Source organism: Microchirus variegatus, assembly GCF_963457635.1.
Source record: "Microchirus variegatus genome assembly, chromosome: 16".
Classification (NCBI taxonomy): Eukaryota; Metazoa; Chordata; class Actinopteri; order Pleuronectiformes; family Soleidae; genus Microchirus; species Microchirus variegatus.
This window is the reverse complement of record NC_139817.1, coordinates 10,428,168-10,451,206: the sequence shown is the minus strand read 5'-3', so window position 1 is coordinate 10,451,206 and position 23,039 is coordinate 10,428,168. Positions and strand designations below refer to the sequence as shown.

Genomic DNA, 23,039 nt, shown 5'->3' with positions numbered 1-23,039 from the left:
ATTTTATTTGAAAATTAAATGTTATCTGACCGTAAAAGTGTTATAATGTTCTCTTTACACGTTGCAGCATCACCAAGAGGTTCTCCCCCGGTCTGTTGCTGCGTTGCCATGGAAACAACACAAAGGTGTGTGTGTGTTTACATTGAGGAGAACAGCAGCATAATCATGGAGTTCACTGGGAGCAGTTACAAGGGAACCACCAAAAATGGCAGGTAAATCACTATGACGACTGTAAAAGGCCATTTTCACAAATTCAAAAAAAATGAATAAGACAAAGTGCACATTTGCACTTTTTTTTCCACATTTGCATGAATGGTTATCATAATCTTAATGTCTAGTATTTCCTCTGACGTATTAAATGGGTTTTTACTGTAAACTCATATCAAATGATATCACATTTTTATTCAGAAGTGTTTATGTTTTGCCACATTTTGTGATCGCTTCAAGATTAAAACTATTCTTTTTTACTTATAGCCTAATTAAGGCTATACAGTTGTTTTACTTTTACTCTAAATGGTTGAAAAGGTATAGTTATAGGTATATCACTATCGACCCAATTACCTACCTGTCAAAAAGTGGTTTATAGTTAGTAGTTAGTGATGACCAGCTCTTCCCTTCGTCAGGATGGAGGGGAAAGGAGAATACACTTTCCCCACAGAGACCAAGTATGAAGGAGAGATGAAAGATGGAATGTTCCATGGCAAAGGAGTGCTTCACTTTCCTAATGGAAGTAAATATGAGGCCACTTGGGAAAAGGGCATAGCTAAACAGGTGAGGTTCTGTGTGTATGCATGTGTGTTATCCAGGTATAACTGATGTCGTGGGGACCCAAATCTGTTTACACTGTATGGAAACTTGTTGTAGGGTTAGGATTAGAGTTAAAGTTAGGCCAGTAGTAGTTATGGTTAAGTTAGATTAAGACTCTAGGAAATTAATGCAAGTCAATGTAATGTCCGTATTTGTGTTTGTGCTTGTATTCATATCTTTGTAAGGTCCAAGCAATGTAACTTTGTGAGGACATTTGACCTCATGGGGACATTTTGTCTGCTCCTCAACTGTAAATGGTTTAGGGTTAGAATTGAGTTTAGGTAAGGGTTATTCACTTTGTTGTGATAGTTAAGGTATTATGATATAAAAACAAGTTTGTTTGTGTCTTCCAGGTTACTAATGTAGTGGGGACCCAAATCTGTTTACACCAGTCACATTATGGGGACAAAAAGCAAGGGTTAGGCCAGTAGTAGTTAGAGTAAATCTGTAGGAAATTAATGTAAATCAATCCAATGTCCTCTGAAGTCATAGAAATCAGACTCTGTGTGTGTGTGTTGTTAGAATACATGCATCCACCCCACACACACACACACACACACACACACGACTGTGTTTTACATTGGTTATAGTTGATATCACATCTGGTCCCTTTTAGCAATCACTCACCATTATTGTCGTAGTTATTAGGTTTCTCTCCCTTTTTTTCCTGTGTGAAGCTGTAGTTTCTCCTGCAGTCTTTCATGGGCTTTTGCCACAACAGCGATCGCTCCAATTATTATCATCACTGCAGCCGGCGGTTCATGTGAAATGATAGCAGGTCTGAACCGTGACAAACTTTGGCCCAGGCTGCGCTGCACCTGCGTCAGTGCCAGTCCAAAAGAATCTAGTTTCACTGGACAAAAAAAAAAAAAAAAAGTTAAATAAACTGAAACCTCGTTAGGAAAACATGCATTCCAGTGAAACCTCTTAATTCTTGCCTGATGCTTTTGAAATACTGCGTATATGTCGAGCCTCATTATCTTTCATGAGAGTTAACAAGCATTTAAAGGGTCACTTGACAAAAAGTTTAACATCCACTCTGTACAATATATTAATCGTGAGTTGCAACCGTCAGTCAAAACTAAAACATTTCCTCTTCTCTTCTTCATTTTCCATCCCAGTATCATTCAAAACTGCAAACAGTTTTGGTTTTCATCCGCTGAGGATTTGGAGATATCGATCTCTGCGACTTTTGCCTCAGCCAAAAGACAATGGAGGAAAAATGTAAACCTTTGCACAGGATAACCTCCAGATCCCCCCAAAGAAATAATCCCAACATTGAGGTCTGTGTGTTATTTGCGTAACAGGAGCATTGTTTCAGGGGTATAACTTCTTCACTGCTTTGAGGAGCACAAACGTAATTCCCTTCGCTTTCATTGTTCTGTTGTGGTTACAGATGCAGATAATAGCAAAAAAAAACAAACCGCTTGATGGGTACACTGAAACAGCATGTTCTGATATGATCAGATGCAAGCAAGAAATAAAGATGTATGCCATTTATGTCTGTACTGACCCTGGGATTTGCATCTTCACAAGGGGTCTTTTACCTTTTCTGACGGCCTGCAGTACCAGGAGCAGGACTGGGACTACTGCAATGGTGTGGATCGACGCTTCTTCAGCGAGAGGTGCAATGGACTCAGACCTGCAGGTTAGAAGCATGTGGCATCAGAAAATGCATAGATGTCACCAACAACCAGGCTCCTACTGGTGTCCATTTCCCTTTAAATAGGAACATCGTTTACAAAAGAGAGAAAACGAGAATCTTTTAGTTGTGCAACAGAATAATTCAGTACAAAACATCTGCCCTATCTGTACAGGAGACTCTCAGCTAACCGATCTGCATCCTCCACACGTTATTCCCGATTCCTGTTACGACTGCGGGGATGGTTTCTATGATCCCGTCACGAGAGTCGTCACATCCTACACGGGCAGATTCCTCAGGAACGCAGGTGAGGCAGATAATATCCTGTTATTATCCCTGTTGTGACACCAAAGGTGACATCCAGAGCAACTCTGGATACCTTCTAACCCAAAGACGCTTTTATTATATCATTATCATAGACTAGCAATTATAACTGTAGAGATGACTAAAAACGAGGCATTGCCAGCTACAGTGCACAGTCCAAATATGATGTTCACAGCTTCTCGATCATAGTCAGAAGCCATTTCTCGCTGTTTACATTTCTTCAGTTTGTGCATATCCCCCCCCCCCCCCTCCCCTCCGCTAACTTGTTGCCAAATTGGCTCTATCTGTGTACGTTGAGTAATATCCAGGCATCTTTGCCTGCGGTGCCAAGGTAAATGAGAAACTCTGAAGTCGAGAGCAAACACAAATTTACTTTTCAAATTAAGCACACAACAAGTCCAACGAGAAGTCTTGTCAGTGATAGATTGCAACACGTTAAACCTGCGTTTATATTAAAACATAATTCATCAGCTCCACTTGTTTCCATCATTGATCATAGCATTCACTTGCAACTATGTTATTGTTCATTCATCTTAAATTTGCAATTTGCAGCACACACATGATGATTTAGGCTTCAGGGTTATAAGAGACTGTGTTAGCAGTACTCTACAAGGGTCTTGTGATTGTTTCAATAACTTTTTTTTTATTATTTGAGGAAGGAAGTGTCCACTCAGGCCTTTACCTCAGGAGCATCCACAGACTTAAAAGCTGAGCGGTCGGCCAAATTACCACTGAGGGAGTCGTTGTTGCTGCCCGGTTGTTTCTGAAAACACACCTCATAGAAAAAGCATTGCTGAAACCACCTTTTTTTTAAATCTGGTGAAGCTCTAGAATCAAATTTGTCCCAGTCAAAACCTTCTGTTTTTGCCCATATTGTAATAAGCACAAGTCTGACAGCATACAGTGTGGTCACATGGGAAACATTTTGACAACAACAAACCTCTGGAGTGATTTTAATTGGATTATCCCTGGATTCTCTGATGGAAGATTACTGCTACAAGCCATCTGATAAGCGTGCTTCTATAAGCTCTTTCAGTCATTTTTTGAAAAGTTTTGTCCTGTGTTATTTGTCAAAGGACAAAAAAGAAAAATCCAAGACACATTTTTTTTCCACTGAACAAGTGCCTGGTTGTGGAACTCCTAATGTGAAGTGAATGCAGTTTGTCAGGTGTCCAGATAGGAATTCCCAATTTCTGACATCCTTTGTACGTCATGTCGCAAAGCGCTGCCATGTTTTTACATAATGTTGTGAATTAGGTCAGAGTTGTGTGCATGGAGGTTGTTATAAAATCTGTATGGCATATGGATCTTCACCCAGTGTTTCTAGAATCTTCTTGTGCCGGTTAGTGGAGGCAGCGATCGGCTCCAAACAGCAGTGAGGGTCGGCGTCAAAAAGCAGCAAAAACAACAAGTAACAAGTATGGGTGAATTGAGAGCAGGTGTGTTCCAGCCACAGGTGAGCTGATTGCATGCTGGAGGTGAAAGCAGGAGAGAAAGGAGGAGGAGGAGGAGGCAAGGCGGAGCAACCAGGGAGTCCTGGTTCACGACGGTCCATAAAACACTTTATATGTATTTAAACAAGGCAGTGTCTGTCGTGAAATGACACTACCGTTCAAAAGTTTGTGGTCACTTATACCATTTTTTTGTGTTTTCCATTAAAAGTCACACTATTTATTCATCAAAAGAGTTGCAAACTGAATACAAAATATATTCAAGACATTGACAAGATTAGAAATAATGATTTTTATTCCAAACAATCATTGTGCCCTTTCGTCAAAGAACCAGCAAAACTGTTTTTTGCTGTGCTAACATCATTGCACAAGGGTTTTCAAGGGTTTTCTAATCATCCAATAGCCTTCTAAAGCGATTAGCAAACACAATGTACCATTAGAACACTGGAGAGATGGTTGCTGGAAATAGGCCTCTATACACCTATGTACATATTCCATTAAAAACCAGACGTTTGCAGCTAGAATAGTCGTTTACCACATTAACAACGTGTAGAGTGTAATTCTGATTGATTTAATGTTATATTCATTGAAAAAATATGTGCTTTTCCTTAAAAAATAAGGACATTTCTAAGTGACCCCAAACTTTTGAATGGTAGTGTATATTACCAAGAAGAAATAACCTTTTTGGATTCAAATAACTACTGGTTTCAACCAAGGTATGTAGAAGACCATCTTGTCTATGAAGGCACAACACATCAGACTTTGCAGCAGACGAATGGTGTCGCATTATAAGTGGTAGCAGTGACTTCATTGAAAAAAAAGTGCTTTTCCTTCAAAAATAAGGACATTTCTAAGTGACCCCCAAACTTTTGAACGGTAGTGCATGTTTTGCAGCTCATTCCATGATGACGTTAAACATGTTGTGATAAAAATTGGTGACTCTACTGCGTCTCTGCTCACACACCAGCTCTTGCATATACATTTTGCCAATGGCTTTCTTAGGCCGCGCTTGCGTCACTGGTACACTCTTTCGACACCGTTTTGTCTCATCATCATGAGGCACGTTGCCCCAGACTCCTCCCCCTTTTTATAAATGCAAAAGGTGTCACTTTTGTTGCCTCTGTCTCTCTCTTCACCACTTGAAGCACGGTGTGAGCGACTGAGAGGCCAGACCACGGTCCCTATAAAAATCTATCAGTGGGTGGAGTTAGCTTCAGAAGACAGTGTTTAGTTACCCTTTAACATATGCACTACGTGTAAGGACACGATCCCTTCAAAGTAGAAATGTAAAGCTGAGCAGATTCAGTATTCAGACGAACGCCTTGCAACATAATACGGCTCCACGTGCTTTTTAAATCTCATTTACATACCGTATGCGTATAGAGACAGAAGGAAACAGCGGCAGGGATCCACATCCTCATCCTCACCAGATGTCATCAGCATGTGTGAGGAGGCGAAAATATGTTTCGCGAAATTCCTGCTTGATGCGGATTGTTCATCATCATTACAGTTCTGGTATTGATCAGTGCATTGATGGAGCAAGAGAACAAAAGGGGAAGAATGAGGGGGATTTTTTTTTTTTTTTTTTTGGAAGCTGAGATGAAAAAGGAGAGGAACTGCACTTTCCAACAATGCTCTGACTGTTTTGATTTAGATAAATATGGAGTCAAACAGGAACTATTTAATTGATGTGCGCCTTGTTTTTTGTAGTGATTATGTGCACGTGTGTGGACAGATGTTTGTGTAAGTCAAGTCAAGTCATTTCTTATTTATAGTGCACCAAAGCCTCACAGAAGTTATCTCAGGGCAATTTCTTTTGCCTTTATTTGACATTCGAGGGGTGGGGCAGCCACTTCATTAGCTGCATCCTTTGGAGCTGAGGTCTCAAATTCATGTAGCCTGTCACTTAATATCAAGTTATGATGAGTAGTTTTGTGTGTTTTTTTTAAATTAATTTTGCATCATAAATATGTTTGTTATCATGAACTATACATCATTCTAGGGCAAAACAAGCACCTTTATTTTGAAATTTTTCGATGTAATTATGGAATATTGTAACATATAAACATATAAGCTAATATTGTCCACTCCCACTGAACAGTTGCTTTTTCCACAAAAATCTTTTATTTTTTTTGTCACTTGACTGACCCCCTCCTGACCAGACCACACTCTCAGTGGCCCCCATATCATTACAGTTTTGAGACCCTTGCTCTGGAGGCCGCAGGCTCCATCCTTCGGAGGACGCATTGTCTCGACTGGATGTTCGAGGGTCCTTAAAACGCAGTGGACAAATGTGTCCCTTTGTCCCTGAGGAGAAAAAACATTCAATTTTCAAGCAATTGAACTCTTCTTAAGCCAAACCTATCCGCTGTCACGCTGTCCTCACTTGTCTACACACAGACTTTGTGCTCCCAAGGCCGATACGACGGTAGATCAGACCTCATTTCTTCACAAATTTTGAGATATGGGACAACTGGTTTGGGACACAGTGATGATATGGAGAGAGAGAGAGAGAGAGAGAGAGATGGAAGAAATGGGGAAAGAAGAAAGAAACTGACAGTCAGTCAGGATTCTAATCATTAGGTTGCCCCCACACACACCTATTATGTGGTACACACTAAGAAATCCAAGTACGAGACTGTACCTAAAAAGAATGCAAATGCTGTCGCTCCAGTTGTACTCTATCAGGGTACAAGCACTGTACTGTTTCTTAGTGTGTGAATACAGATCACATGCACTCTTTTTCAGCTCACTCCCTCATGTCTTTGGAATATCATTCTTGAGGAGTATGCTCCTGCATCCTGCGTGGATTTATTTTTCAACCCTGCGAGGTGAGGACACGTTTCTCAGAATGTGTGTGTGAAGACCGCGTTTATTGCATAATTAGCCTTCCGCCTAATAATAAGACGAGAACTGCAAGGATGAGGGGACTCTGGGAAGACCCACCCTAACAGTGGGTGGGGGGGGGGGGTTCTTCTGTAGCAAGGGAAAAGGAAGGAGCTCAGCGTGGTGGATGTATGACTGTAAAGACGGTGAGTGGGCAAAAGCTCAAATACGGAACATATATATATGTTTATATATATATATATATATATATATATATATATATAAACAAGTTGTGCAAAAAAAACAATACATATGGGACTGTTTTAACAAAGCTGATGATTCAAGCTCTGCTCTTTGGAATGAAATATTGTGACTTGGAAAAAACAAGACAGCCCAGTCCCACTGTTCTTAGTTACTGTTGCTAACGTGAACAAACAGCCCTTCTTGGAGCTGTGGTAAAACAATAGGATCTGGTGCTAATACTTCCCAAGAGGTGTAGAGTATTTTTGGAATTGAACAGATTTTTTTTTTTTTTTTGTCGGCAAGGAGCCTGCATGTATACGAGGGGACACTACGAGTATAGGAAGTGATAAGTGCAAGTTGAGATTATAAAATGTCAGCCTCCAGTGTCCCGTGAGCTCAAAAAGTAAGCTGTGACATTTCTGAAATGCTTAGATCCGGTTATAGCATAAGTTTCAAAACTGCAAGCCAATCGTTTGCAATTTCACAAGAGGCAGCTCGGGTCAGTCATGAATGTGTGTCAAAATATCCACGAGCAAGGCATTGCAAAACCCAAATTCCTCCCCAAATACGAGTCAGCTTGGATAAACAATGATAATGGCAGGGCATGCACAGCGCTAACAATGAACCATAATAAGCTTAAAGTCTTTCTGGTTTTTCTTCGCTGGCCACTGGTTTACAGCATGCCAAGTGCCGCCCTGAGTCGTCCTACCATCCATGAACTTTTAAAAATATTCAATTATTTGAGATGACAGAGCAACACTGGTCTGCCTTGCCATGTTTTGTTTGTTTTGTATTTACTGGTTTCCTCTATTATTTGCAGCTTTGAGCCGGAGGGGGAATTGCGGTGCATGTGCACAGTTCCCCCCGATGCCAGCTCGCATCTAACTCTGGTCTGACTGAATGTTTACATGCAATAGTTCTTTGACTCTCAATCACATTATCCGGGTGTGTGAGTCTAACTTTGAAAAATGTGGTGTAGTACCAGATTTCAGTCGATCTAACGCAGCGTTTTTTTTGCCAATCCTGGTCCTCGGGGACTCTCTCCTCCTGCGTGTTTTAGATGTTGCCCCCCGATGCTACGACACACCTGATTCTAATGAACGGCTCTTTAGCAGGTTTTTGCAGAGCTTGTTGACGAGCTGGCCGTTTGAATCAGGTGTGTCGGAGCACGGAAACATTAAAAACATGCAAGGCAGCGGCTTGGATGGAGGAAACACTGATTTTACATATATTTGTTGTGAATTTTATTTTCTAACGTAAGAGGTGGGTTACAACCTGAACAGGTTACTTTCTACAAGGGGTCCATGGTGAAATTATATCAACACTTTCATCACAATCTGATCAGATATTCATTCTCTGAATAGTGGTAAATATGAAGAAATATCAAAAGCCCATTTTTACACAGTTACAGTTATATGAACTCACAAAAGCAATGACTTAAAACATTTGTTTTTAACTGATTTATGTCAACAGGAAATATCATCTTCATCAAACTGTGGATACATTAAAAGTGAAACACATTGAAATTTCAAAATAAAATTCAAAATAAAAAAGCATCTTTCAAAATACAAGACTCATTAAAACCTGATACAAATAAATCCCGTCCTGTTCATAGTAATACAATTCTGTTTTTGAGTCAGTGGCTCACACTATATGGAAGCAACTGAAAGACATTGGTGTTTATTAAATAATAATATTAATTCAAGTCTTAAATTAGTCATATAACATGTAAGAAGCGATTAAACCCTGTACAAAAAAGGTGAATCCTATGCATTTTTTATTCAAATTCTGTCTTAATTATATATACATATATATATTGCAGGTGGTTTTCATCTCCTCCAATCAATCTCTTCGTATTATACTAAGCGAATATTGCTGCTAAATATCTCATTTACACAGACCTTCACACACACAAAAAAAAACTACATCGATATTAAACTGAGAGAGGATGAAAAACAATGATGGTTACAGGTCGCAGGGTGTTTTTATTGTTGGCTAAAAATCAGACACAAAACAAAAACACACACACACACAAAAATCATACATTTCCAGCTGCATACAAAAACAAAAACAGCTCATGTTAAGCACTTAATAGAGATGAGGCGGCTTAGGTTTGACCTCTGATTTGATTTGGTGTTTGTTGTTCTTAGTGATAGCGAAAACATCGCTCACACACAAACATGTGCTTCCACTCGCAGCCACCTCACTGTGTCACAAACACGGCGTTAAAAAAAAAAAGACAACGGACAGACAACAACACGATGAAACCATTACGGCTAAATCTGAAACACAAATCGCATAATCAAACAACTAAATATTTTCAATACAAACATCTCAAAAGTCTCTGGAAACTTAGCTTCCCCTCCCTCGCTCCCTCCCTCCCTCCCTCGGTCCCCCTGAGCTTTAAAATCATCGTCATTGTTGTTAATTCAGTTTGGAGGTGGAATATAAAACATTTGCATTACTCTTTAAAACAGTAATTAAAGAGCAGTGTGTGTCTGTGGGGGGGGAAGATGCACAGGCCATGTCTGTACAGATCTCCAACATGACTGATTGAGTGTGTCCTGTTTCTACAAACAGACACACACACACAGTTATGTATATGTTCTCCTGGCAACAGGCAGCAACACTCGGCAGCAGAGCAGGGGCCCAGCGGCAGCTCCAGCTCCAGCAGAGGGGCCATGTGTTGCCATGTTGTTTGTAGCATTTTCCTGTTTCTGGAATAACTGCTTCCTTTCGAAAAACCTTCGCAGCAAACCTTCGCGCCGAAAAACATTCCCCTGCCAAGGAAAACACCTCTGGTGACCAAAACCACGGGCCCTCCCTTTGTCCTTGTCCAGTCGAGGTGTTTCACAGACAGATAAGATCGGGGGGCCAGGGCCTTGGGGAGTGGAACATATATCCTCACACTGCCTTTCCTGAAACTCTCCTTTTTCAAACATCAGACACAAGTTCACAAGTTAATCCTGTAAACCGTGACAGATGCATTCAAATGTTCAAAGATCGATATCTTGGATTCTTTTCTGCGACTCTGTTGAATTGAGACAGACGACTTAAGCCTGTTTCACACTTACAAAGGCAGGTAGAAAAAGGTCATTCCTATTGCCATTGTTAGGGTTAGGGTTCAGGTCTGTCATCACGTCTGTCACCTGTGCATGAATTGAAGTCACGCATGAGCCAGAGGAAGAAAAACAACAATTACAACTCCATTTCTCTCAGTAATAATGTAACAGTGGTCTTACTTTGGTCCCTATTTAAATCTCTTTTAATTAAGCCTTTTTTTTACGTATTTTAACTATTGAGTAAGTGCTATTGCCAATTTTTCCAGAATAACTTTCAATATCTGGCAGTTATTTACAATTTACTGCATGATAAGATGGTGTATTAACAATTTAAAAGAACAAAAACACTGTAGTTGGACACGAACAACAGAATATTGTGTGTAAAATTTGAAATACAGTTTGTACAGTATAATATGGTGGAAAACTCAGGGCATTTTTTTCAAACTCTCTGGCTTCCTGAAACTTCCTGAGTGAAATTACCGTAAGACCCACACGTTGACTTTGACGTGCAGCTTCTTTGGAATTTTTCCAGTAGCACAAATAATTGCGTAATTGCGGTAATGTTCAGTGCGCATGTGCAAACGTGTCATCTGCGCTACGCTTGGTGCTCGGTATTTAACAATAAATTATTGCTTTATCTACACTACCGTTCAAAAGTTGGGGCTCACTTAGAAATGTCCTTATTTTTGACGGAAAATCACTTTTTTTTCAATGAATATAACACTATATGAATCAGAAATGCACTCTATACATTGTTAATGTGGTAAATTAACAATGTATGAGGTTGGTTGTACGAGACGAGACTAGCAACTACAGAGACATCTTTAAGTTGAGCTCCTCAAAAGCTTTATTTTCCTATACGTCGTCATCAAAATCCAGCAGATGCTACAAGAAAGAAAGCAGGTTTTCTACAAATTGATCCACGTCTGTCTGTCTGTACGTCTTTGTGTGTGTCTGTGTGTGTGTGTGTGTCTGTGTGTGTGTTAATTCGCCGCCATTAGACTGGAAGGAAACACTTTTCCCTCCGAGAGTATTTTAAGGATTAAAATAAACAGACTTAAACAAGGTGCCATTATCGCTTCCACACACTCTGTGTGTGTGTGTGTGTGTGTGTGTGTGTGTACACTGCGCAAAGGTCACTCATGCAGGTTGTAACTGTCGAGATGGAGATCGACCAGAAAACGTGTTCGACAAACAAGCGTGTGTGTTTGTGTGCGTGAATTTTAACAGGAATGACACGCGCGTTAATAACACAATGCTACTTTATTGACATTTAAATCTCTGCCGAGCAGTTATAACCAGTCTAGGTTGCATTGACTTAAACTGGTGAGTTTTGAACAAAACAAGAATGCCCCCCCGCTGCCTTCAAATTGCAGGAAATTAAACCTATATAATACCAGCCACCTGTGCCATGAAATAACTCAAGGCACCAATTACGCGTGACTTAAATACTGCGAAAAGTGCTCCTTCACGATCTCAAGAGGGAAGAATTACAGCAAATATGAAAATGCCCCCTATCTAATTATCATTAGGGCAGGTTGTGGTTTGTGGTTAAGCGAGGTTAGTCTCATGGCAACGCGGTGACACGGTGTCACATCGGCTTTGTGTAATTGCTTCACCCCCCCTCCCCCCCCCCCGCACGCGCTAACAAGTGAGTCACAAAGACTGGCGTGAATGTTTGCGCGGCAGCTGTCCGCGTGTCCGACGTGTTCAATTGACCTCCCCGATCAGAGCAGGTAGAGGAACAGAAAGACAGTCAGACAGAGGGACGAGGGGAGGGGGAGAGGGAGAAAGGGGGGGGGGGGTGTTTTGTAGTTGAAGTGGCTGTTAGTGTTGACGCCCATCGCTGGCAATTACACACAATCAGTCCAAAAGCTGCAGACCTGCTCGCGCCGTACAATGGAGGCCCCGCGCGCAGTGGAACCTGGGGGTGAGGCCCTGCGAGTTGCTCAAGTGCGTGCAGCTGCACGCGCTCCAGAGAAAAGCTCACTTCCCCTGCAATTAGCTACACATTTCAGTTTTGACAATGCAAAACTGGTTTATTATCATCTCCTCTGGCAGTCGTTTCGGTTTAAAAAAAGATTGCAGTCCATTTTTTGGGGGGGGGGGTTATTATTTATTGGTGTCTGAAGTGTCGCTGAGAAGTTATTTTCTGGTAATTGTCAGCGTTATCTTGATTTGACACATTTACCAGCCACTTGAATGGCACTTCACTGTTGCAGCCACACACACACACGCACAAAAAAAATGACCTGCAGTTTAATTATGCAGGCTACTGGAAATGAATACAGCTCCTCGCTGTGCACCGTCCCCCCCCCCTCTCTCCAACTCTTCAATCTGCGGTTTGAATTTCTGTTTCCTATTTGGAGACAGGTCAAACGTTTAGAGTAACAATTTACTTTTCACAAAAACTTTGTTTCTAGTGCCATTACCAGAAAAACTCTTGATAATTTCAAATTAAATCTTCCCAACAGACGACTCGGAACACGAGTGGATTGTGTGCACTTGTCGCAAAAGCCTGGGATGAGGCCGTTGGCACGGATCCTGATAAACCTTCTACAGCAAAGTCAGACATGGAGAGAAGAGTGATGTTAATGTGATACATATGTAAATATATATATATATTCATACAACATTGAATAGTTCTCTGTATGTATTGAAACTACAGTAAACATACTGTGTGTGTGTGTTACATCTACTACTCTGTCACTGTGTTTTTAAAATGCAGTGTTTGTATTTTCTATCAACTGCTTGATCCTTAAATTAGCCCTGGAAACAAACATAGAGATAATATTCAAGATCTGACCATGGAAATGTGAAATAATCATGAATATTTAAGTGCTAAATCTATGAAATCACCAGTGTTGTTGATGTAGATGTACACACGATCAACAATAAAACATATGCATGGACAAAACAACTTATCTTTGCAAAAATGACATCAATGTTTGCAGTCGCAGGTGAATTGTTTTCATTGATGCAACATTTTTGCTTTATGATAACAGATGTAATGTATATGAACGCACATGCACGTATAAGTAAGAAGCAAAAATGTCATTCTTAATTAAAAAAAACAAAAACACATTGATAATGTAATTATTCATTGGTTTTATTTGTATTTTTTGCCATTAACGATTGTGTCCGTTTGTCGCTCATTTTTATGATCTAAAAAAATGATCCCCAAAAAAAACACAAAAATATCACATTCTATTTTATTGCAATTTAGTACACAAAACATAAATGATGCACAGTCTATCAAATAAACTTTTTGTTTCATTCCATTTCATGTTTTTTTTTTAACAAAAAACAAAAACATTTTCAGAGGAGGGGGAGGGAAAAAAAAGTGCTTTACAGGGATTTACCATCTCAATAAATACAAGGACATTGAGGTCTTGTTGGATCCTGTTCTTCACACATCGGCCATGGCACTAAAATACAGATGCACACTTTCTACCCCTGCGCACACACACACACACACACACACACACACACACACACACACACACACACACACACACACACACACACACACACGTGCGCGCACACACACACACATTTCTTACTATGTACACCCCAGTCTGTTTTATACTGTCTATTTTGTACCAGTACTCCATTTCCCTCAATGTACAAAACACACACACAGACGCCAAACAAGGGAATTTAAAATCATAAATTAATGACAAAAACACCTGAAATATAAAAATATGTAACTTGTAACATATCAGATTTTCTGTTTCTGTGTAACAGGATCGTGGCGGTTTTAAAATCCTCATTCTATACCATCAAACCCAGAATTAAAAATTATACACGAGCAGAGACTTTGTGCTTTGTGGTTTTTTCCTTCATGATAAACAAAACAAAACAAACAAAAAAAAGAAATCAATATGCTACGACAGTTTTATTATTTTCTAACCAATGGAAGATCTAAAATTATTTTCATATACACAACCCCCAAAATCCTTGCTTTGTCATGAATGAATTTCACTGCCGTAAAACAAGTACGGTTTCGTCTAACGTTGGAAAAAGATAAGGCACGCAATATTTCTTCCTAATCTCAGTGTGAATTTGACCTAAATGTTGCTGGGAAGATTTTTTTTTTTTTTTTTTTAAATGCCATGGAAACACTTTTGTCAAAAAAGAACATGTTTTAGCGGTTTTAACATATTTTCCTTCATGGTTGCTTGGAGAAAATAAAGAAGGCGGAGTCTTACCTCTAAATGTGGTCTGCCGTGTGCCGCACTGGCATTTCCCCCTTAAATGTCCCCCTCTTTGTCTTTTCTTCAACATCCTGACAGCACTCGAGAGGCGTCAGTCCTGCTTCCCTGATCAGTGTCATCCTTTTAAAGCTCCCTCCACCTTCAAAGTCAGAGCGTGGATGACGAGTACAGTGGAGGACGCCGTTCACTTGAAGCGAAATGGGTCCTTTTTATTGTGGTGAAATCGTGAAAAATCGTTGTCTCTTTTTGTCAAACTGGCTGCAGGTGGGATAATTCCTGTCCTCAGAGAGACAAAAACAAATGTCTTTTCTGTTTCCAAGTGGGATTGTGAAGTTTTGTCCCCCCCCCATCCTGACTCTGACTGGTTGACCTCCGGGTCACACCGACGGCAGACGTTTACTGATGGGAGATGAAGGGTTGGGGTGCGGAGGCGAGGGGTCATGGCGGTCATAGTGGAGTGCTAGCGGCTGAGGGGGAGCTGGGGCAGCGACATGGCCTGGTGAGGGAGACTCTGTGAGGTCAGCACAGAGAAGGGATGACCTAAAAAAACAAAAAAAACAGACAACTGATCTTAAAATCACAAAATGAAAGACAATGACGTACCGAAATCAGAAATCTGTGCGGCCCTTTCGTTTAAAAATTAAATCATAACTCACTGTCAATGTACCCATGAAGGGCCACCATCCGTGCCCGCTCAGGATTGCCATAGGGAGAGTAATGCAGCTCATCGGGCAGGGACGAGGGTATTCTGGACTGCGGGTGACCTTGCGGAGCCCCACTGTGCTGGGGCGTGTGCTTTTTGTGTCTTGCTCTGCAGTTTTGAAACCACACCTATGAAGACGCAATGTAACCAGACATCATGTTGCTATATTCTTTAATAGAAAATGATTTAATCGAAAGGATTAAAAAAAAACTATATATATATATGCATTACTGTGCAAAAGCTTCAGGGCAACACAAGCTGTGTGGGGCTTATGTCTGTCAGATTCTCTGGTTTAAGAGAGTTAAGTGTTATTGTTTGTATGTGTTTATGTATATAAGTGTAATGGTAGGTCACACCAAATACTTGACGAATTAACCTGTAGATAGAAGCTATGTATTTTAAAACTTCATGGCAGCATTACTAAAACAGCAAATCTAATAGTAGATTGAGACTCTTGCACAGTACTGTATATATCATGAATGACATGAAAAATATGTGTAAATACCACATATTCATATTTCAATGAATATATTGACAATTTATGTAATAATTACAATAATCTATCTATCTATCTATCTATCTATCTATCTATCTATCTATCTATCTATCTATCTATCTATCTATCTATCTATCTATCTATCTGTTAGCTTAAAGTTAGCTAAAAGAAGAAGACATTGCTAGCTAAGAGAAGCTATTGCTATCCATCTATCCATCTATCCATCTATCTATCTATCTATCTATCTATCTATCTATCTATCTATCTATCTATCTATCTATCTATCTATCTATCTATCTATCTATCTATCTATCTATCTATCTGTTAACTTAAAGTTAGCTAAGAGAAGACATTGCAAGCTAGCTATCTACCGACCTAAGTATTGAAAACAAAGTGAAATAAGGTAATACATTAAATAAATATAAAAATAATTATGGTACGACAGTTTTATTATTTTCTACCAATGGAAGATCTAAAATTGTTTTCATATACACAACCCAAAAGTTTTGTGTCATGAATTTCACTTCCGTAAACAAGTACCGTTTCATTTAACATTGGAAAAGATAAGGCATGTATGCAATATTTCACCAAAGAAAATTTAGATATAGATTTACACCTTATCTCAGTGTGAAATTGATCGAAATGTTGCTGAGTTAGAAATAACATATACAATAAAACTAATAAATAAAACTATAAAATAAACAATGAAAACAAATAGGAGAGGTTGTGTTTTTAATGGTGATTTAAAAGCCCATGTTGAGGTGCATTGGTGCAGATTAAATGAGAGGGCATTCCATTTCAAAGTCTAGGAACCAGTAAAGCCTTTTCTCATTGTATCCGTTGCATGGTTTGATTTTCTTTGCATAATGTCTGCCTTATTCTATTGATTATCCTGAGCTCCATCCAGTTTTATAACATTAGCAGGTTAGCGTGGATGTCTGCACACTGACCTGTATGACTCTCCTGCTGAGGCCCGTCATGTCGGCCAGTTTCTGTAGCGTCTGGGCATCGGGGTTGTTGTCCTGGGCAAACTGAGCCTGCATGATCTGCATGTTGAGATAAGATATGCATGTGTTAATTGTGTCATTAAAGCCAGTAAAGCAACATGGTGTCATTTTAATAATGGTGGATGGGCTTCAAGTCTAAAAAAAATTGCATAGATTTTAGATGAGACCTGTAGCTGTTCTGCAGTGAAGGACGTCCGTGCCCTTTTGGCAGGTTTGGGTTGACTGTCTTGTTCTGTTGGAACCGCTCCTTCTAACGTGATGCCATTGCCTGAAAAAAAAAACACAAGGATGGACATCAGATGACGTGATTTTTAAGGAAGTATATTCACTCATGAGACACACCACAGTCTCGCCCCTGTGCTTTCATAACATGACGAATCACTAATCCTGCGGGTATCCATGAGAACCGCTGAGAAATGAAGAATAAACACGCTAAATATAGCAGATATCGGAAGCGTGGGCGTAAATATTTTTATTAGTAAATAAGAGAAATTCTAACTATGTCGTGATTAATTCGGCATGTGATCACAAAACCTATTTATGCAAAACGAATTTGAGACAAACATTGAGCAAACATCTGGAGAAGAATTGTTGTAGACAGTTTTTTGGGGCCATGGAACCCTCGACTCACCGCTCTCAGCCGCTCGTTTGAGGTTCTCCACCATGGTGTCATAGTGGATCCTGCACAGGACCTTGTCCTCCACCAGTCCAAACTCCTCTCCCGTGGACAGCTGCCTCTTGCACGAGTAGCACGCAAAGCACGCCAAGTGGTACGCGTTGCCCCTCGCGCGGCGCACCCAGTCACTGGCGTATATCTGCCGCCCACAGCGAGCGCACTTAGTACCAAACCTACTGTGAGGGAGAGACGAGGAGAAGCAAGAGAAAACCAGCAGAGAGGAATTATGTGTTTGTAGATGGCACCATTTTGGCACAGAGAGTTGCAGCAGTCGATGATATTTTATCATCGTGACCCTTATATCTTATAGGGCCAGTCCACACACAGAATTATACAGACTTTTAGAACCCCCTTTTTTTTTTTTTACTAAAGCTGAATTTGAAAATGACTGTTTTTTTACGCTTTGGAGGAAGAAACCTCTGAGGAGGATGTGGCCTTCAAAAAGGACTCCAGACTGTGGCTGCAAGCTGAGCCTTGAACGCAAACAAACCAACACCTGCAATTTCCTGGCTGATGCGTGAAGACCCTGACATATACACACACATGCTCCCACGCACAAACACACACTCACACTCACACACACACACACACACACACACACACCGACATACGTAAGCCAGGGTGGTTTTTACACACAGTGGAAGATGAAGAAAGACGTGGATGACATCAGTCCACATCACGCGCGCTGTAACTGATAGTAACAGTGAGATCAGGCAGCACATAAACTTAAACCACCTGATCTACTGCTGTGCAGGGGAGGTACACACACAAGAGGAGAGGGTGAGAGACATGTGGAGTTGCAGAAAAAGAAAGAGAATAAAAGCAGGAAATGTGTTATAAATCAAATTTTTTTGGCTTAAACGTTTTTTTTTTCTTGAAATATTGAAACTTGTGTTCATGTGAGAGAAGATTGCCATAGATATGATAAAAACAATAACATTCATGTTCCGTCAGCTTTCTTTTACTTTTTTCCCCTTGGCTTTTAACACAGTGTGAGATGTTACTTTTTATACTTTATAGATTTTAGCCCTTTAACATAGCTTATAGCTTATCTTCGAGCCAGAAAATGTTCTGTGAGTAAGTGCTTTTGCCTATTTTGAAATGTATAAAACATATTTAAAACAACATTATGTTTGAGTTTATGTCTCAATGTCCAAAAAAAAAATGTAAACTGGTGTTAAAAAAAACGCTGATTCGCCGACTTCCTGCAACAGCGCGTGTGAAATCGCCGTAATAACCACAATGTTGTGCTTTGACGTGCAACTTTCTCAGCTTTCACAAACCACTGGATTTTTTCGCGAGAGCACAAACCGTTGCGCAACTGCGGTGATGCAAACGTGTCGTCTGCGATACACGCTCGCCGTTAAAAGGTTATCGTTACTGTACAGCACTTTGGGCAACTTGTGGTTTATTTATAAATTTAATTCAATTTCCATTTTCTCTTGTGCAACTTTAATTCTACTCTACAATGTACATCTTTTTAAAAAGAGAATTTGTGTTACATTTATTTAAAGAAACCTACAGTTTTTTTTCCCACTATGACGTGTTCAAAAGACAAAACAAATATACTGTATATGACTCTTTAACCTTTCTGGCACTGAGAAATGTCCCCCAATCAAACACACTTAACTGCAACTGACATATCATAGCAATTTTCTCTTCTGCACCAAAATCTAAAGTGATCATTCTCCTCTTTTAAAAAGTACATCATGGGTTTTTTCGGTTTTGACGTGGTATCGGCTCGGAGCCATTTTGAGGGGTGGGGGTGGGGGTGGGGTGAGCAGCTGCCAATTCTGGTGAAGGCGGCAGAGTTTTTTTTTTCAGAGCTTGAAAAAGTGCTACCTCAGGAGCTAAACATGAGGCACATAGTGGCAAACTGTATACAGCCAGCATTATGCTTTAAAAAAAACAACTGGCACAAATTAAAAGCAGCGAGTGATCCAGGAACTGAGAATGTTTTAAGAAAACATCGCAAACATGACTTGAAATCGGAAAGCGAGAGAGCTGACGAGGAGAGAGGAGGTAAGTAGGCCGAGGCAGGGAGTCTCGGCGGAAAAAAACGGCAAAAGTAAAGAGCGCGGATGGCAGCGAAAGAGCAGGATGACGAGGGCGCAGGAGAGCACGAGTGCTGCCAAGTGAGTGGGTTTGGCAGCTCATCAGTGCACTCAAATCCACTCTATCTGGAATGAAAGCACATTATAACCTCCCACCAGCCCTGTACCCCTCCTCGCGTATATATACGCGAGCCTGTTGGCCAAGAAGTGGCATTTTCATACACGTTGTGCGCTCGAGAATATTTGTAAGTCATTATCCATGCCTCGCGTCTGACTCTGACAGGGGGGGGTTCGACAAAGTATCGCGAATTAGCGCGACAATTTCCACATAACGACAGATCGCTGCGATGCTTCGACGTTAGAGAGCACCGGGAACCCTCCAAAAAAAAGTATTTGTGGTGACTTTGAAATGAAATTTGCTGACATGGCACTTACAGAGAAGCTTAAGTTGTCACAGAGAGAGAGAAAATAAAAAAAAAGGAAGAAAAAAAAGAAAAAGCAAAGCTCTTGTAACTTAATAAAGCCACTCCGGAGACAAATCGACTCCATGGCTTCCTGTACGGTATGTACGTACGTATCATTTTATATTGTTATGGAGAATTTCCCTGCCTGTTTCTACAGTAAAGAGGAGAAGAAGAAGAAAAAAAACACTGTGGAAAAGCTGTCGGCTAATCTGGCATGACAGCCTGTCAGTTTCATGCTCCGAGACAGGACCCAGAAAAGCTGAAAAATCATCCCTTTAACCCCCTCTCTCCTCCTCCTCCTCCTCCTCCTTGTCGTCTGTCTTCATCTCCACTAACCCCTCCCTCCCTCCCTCCTTCCACTATGTCTTTTTTTCTCCCCCCTTATCTCGTTTTGTCTCTGTACCAAAAACCTGGTGTTTATTTTGGAGCACTGTCAATCCTCATGGTCTCTGTATCACTCACACACCGCAGAAACCTCCCTTTTTTTTTTTGCCCCCAGACCTCTCCTCTATTTGCTCCACTTCTTTGGTCTAATCTTTACAATTTCTTTTTTAGCACAGTCATTCACCTGCTGCTGAAAGAGAGAGAGAGAGAGAGAGAGAGAGAGAGAGAGAGAGAGAGAGAGAGAGAGAGAGAGAGAGAGAGAGAGAGCTTGAGGAGGTACATGTTTTTTGGATTATTGCTGATGTGCTGTGAGAATACACTAATCTCTATTAGATTTGTCCTGAGAGAGTTTCCCCCTGTTCTCGACTCTGCGGTTTTTTCAAGGCGCGAGGTTCGTGTTCGGCCTTACGGTGTTGGAAATCTAAGACTGGGGGAGAAAAAGTGATCTAAATATCGTGCAGACAGCTTCTTTTCACTGATTTAGCATATTATGAAGCTCTGGAATATTAACCCTGACCATAAAAGACACCTTTTTTACTAAAACATAGCTCTAATCTCTGTGTAAAAATGACTTAACTAGGTTGCTTTCTTTGCAATATCACTATATTCTTGATGTGATGTAATCCTTGGATTAAAAATATGGATGTTTTAATGGTGCTGTGAATGATAATGCTCCAAAATCGGTTTTAAATCTAGTACACAGTGAATACAGAATTGAATCTTGAGCATGTCTGAAAGAGGGATCCCTCCTTTGTGGATGTTCCTCCATCTTTTTCCCTTTGTACAAGGTGTTTTTATAAGGTTTTTATAAATAAAACTGACTAAAAAGACTAAATCATCCCAAATTAAATCACAATAAGACATTTTCTCCAAATCATTCATCCCTACACTTCTTCTCCGAGTGATCGCGTCCAGTAATGTGTGAGACTGCGTAACCATACTCTCGCTGTACTCGTGCTACATCTTTGTTGCTATGGAGACCTAATCAGCTAACCAGAGGTAGGTTGATGAATAATTATTACCACAGTGCACACACATGTACGCACACACGCACGCACAAACATGTCTAAGCCACAAAGTTCCCTCCGTACGTTGACTCTGGTTACAGTGTCCGTATCCCATGGTTCCCCTGATTAGTGCAGCAGTGCAACTTCCTGTGTGGCCTGCAGCTCTCGGACAAGGATGAGGTTTCTATGGGAGTGAGACGAGAGAGGGAGGGAGGGGGTGAAGGGAGGTGAGGGGTGAGGGGTGAGGGGAGGAGGCTAATAAAGAAAAGGGTAGTGCGTGTATATACGCATGTGTGTGTGTGTGTGTGTGTGTGTGTGTGTGTGTGTGTGTGTGTGTGTGATAGCAGGCCCCTGAAGGCCTAACATGGGCTTGTGAGGCACTTTACAACTCTCTGTGCTGCACCCCCATACTGAAATACAAACACACACACACACACACACACACACACACACACACACACACACACACACACACAGGTACATGGAGGGAAACCCCGCTCTGATTTCCTGCTATTACGCCCCATTAAAGCAGCTGTCAGTCCAAAGCCAGATGAGAGGCTGACACAGATGAGGAAACATCTCCAGAGGTTTCAAGTCCGCCCGGAGGATCTGAACTCATACGGGTGTTTAAGTCCGTCCAGTTACAATCTGGCCTAAACCCCAGATTACAGTTTGTATTTACAGGAGTAACCATTGTACAGCAGGGCCACCCTCCCTCCCGTCCGCCCGCCCGCCTGCAGCCAGATTCACTGTTAATGCAAGAAATTCTTATATATATATATAAAAATCATTCCATCATTCCCAAGTGACTCTAATGGAAAACTTACACATGTTATTATGCAAATGAGACAGCTTTTGCCCACAGATTGTAGCCACACTGAGTTAAAGAAATTGCAGTATTTGAATAATATTCTCGTCTGCAGAATACACAGACTGTCAAATGTGATGTATCACCACTTTGCTTGTTGTATCTTGAGCTGCAGTGAACGTTTTATTATATTTTATATATATTTCTATATATAAACATTTTAATAAATTACATCGATGTGCATGCGGAGAGCTAAATCTAAGCAATAAGGGATTAAAGGTGACTTCTTGTTTTTTTAGGATGAAATACCGAGCAGTGTTAATCCGTAGATTAATTGTGTTTTAAATACACTTGAAGCTGTAATCATATTTTATTCATGCGTTAGAAAAAAACTTGATTACTTGATTTCCAAACAGCCACAGTCTTAATACGTATAACTAAACGTCAAATGAATGCACGAAAGCTAACCTTAAATTGCATGTTTTTTTGTGTGTATTAATGTGCGTTTGTCATGAAAAAACTGGGACTATTACAAATATTATAATTCTGTGTGTGTGATAACATTTCATTTACACTTTAAAAAAAACTATCCAACCTAAAGTGGCCAAGATATATAAATATATGAATATTTGAAAAAATGTGAGAACATTTTAATTATTTGAAGCATTTTTTTTGTTTTTAAGTATAGTTTTGTCATCATTTTGCATTGTCCTGCATGTGTGTGTGTGTGTGTTTCCCTTATGTTAAGAGAATTGGGGCACGAGATATGTTCTTGAATTACTTTTTCCGTGTAGGAAGTAGTTATTAATTATTAAAACCTGTAAAAAAAACTTTGTCTTCATTTATGAACTGCTGCAGGTTATTAAAA

The 23,039-nt window shown here is 40.3% G+C and overlaps 2 protein-coding genes across 3 annotated transcripts in view; one reads left to right on the top strand and one right to left on the bottom strand.

Annotated features, from left to right (window-relative positions):
* Positions 1-165: 165 nt before the first annotated feature.
* Positions 166-12,882, top strand: morn5 (MORN repeat containing 5; the record flags this gene model as incomplete). Its single annotated transcript, XM_083902139.1, has 5 exons — positions 166-212; positions 624-771; positions 2,344-2,455; positions 2,625-2,756; positions 12,830-12,882. The coding sequence occupies 5 exons, from the start codon at positions 166-168 to the stop codon at positions 12,880-12,882; spliced, it is 492 nt and encodes a 163-aa protein (XP_083758265.1).
* Positions 12,883-14,992: 2,110 nt separating this feature from the next.
* lhx6a (LIM homeobox 6a) overlaps positions 14,993-23,039 on the bottom strand; it is a 13,606-nt gene continuing 5,559 nt past the window's right edge. For both annotated transcript variants that reach the window (XM_083902090.1, XM_083902091.1), the window contains 5 exons: positions 17,410-17,630; positions 16,946-17,046; positions 16,722-16,817; positions 15,229-15,403; positions 14,993-15,112 (listed from right to left, as the gene is read on the bottom strand). In XM_083902090.1, coding sequence (XP_083758216.1) covers positions 15,033-15,112; positions 15,229-15,403; positions 16,722-16,817; positions 16,946-17,046; positions 17,410-17,630 — 673 coding nt within the window. In that variant the 3' untranslated portion in view covers positions 14,993-15,032. The remainder of the gene's footprint in view (positions 15,113-15,228; positions 15,404-16,721; positions 16,818-16,945; positions 17,047-17,409; positions 17,631-23,039) is intronic.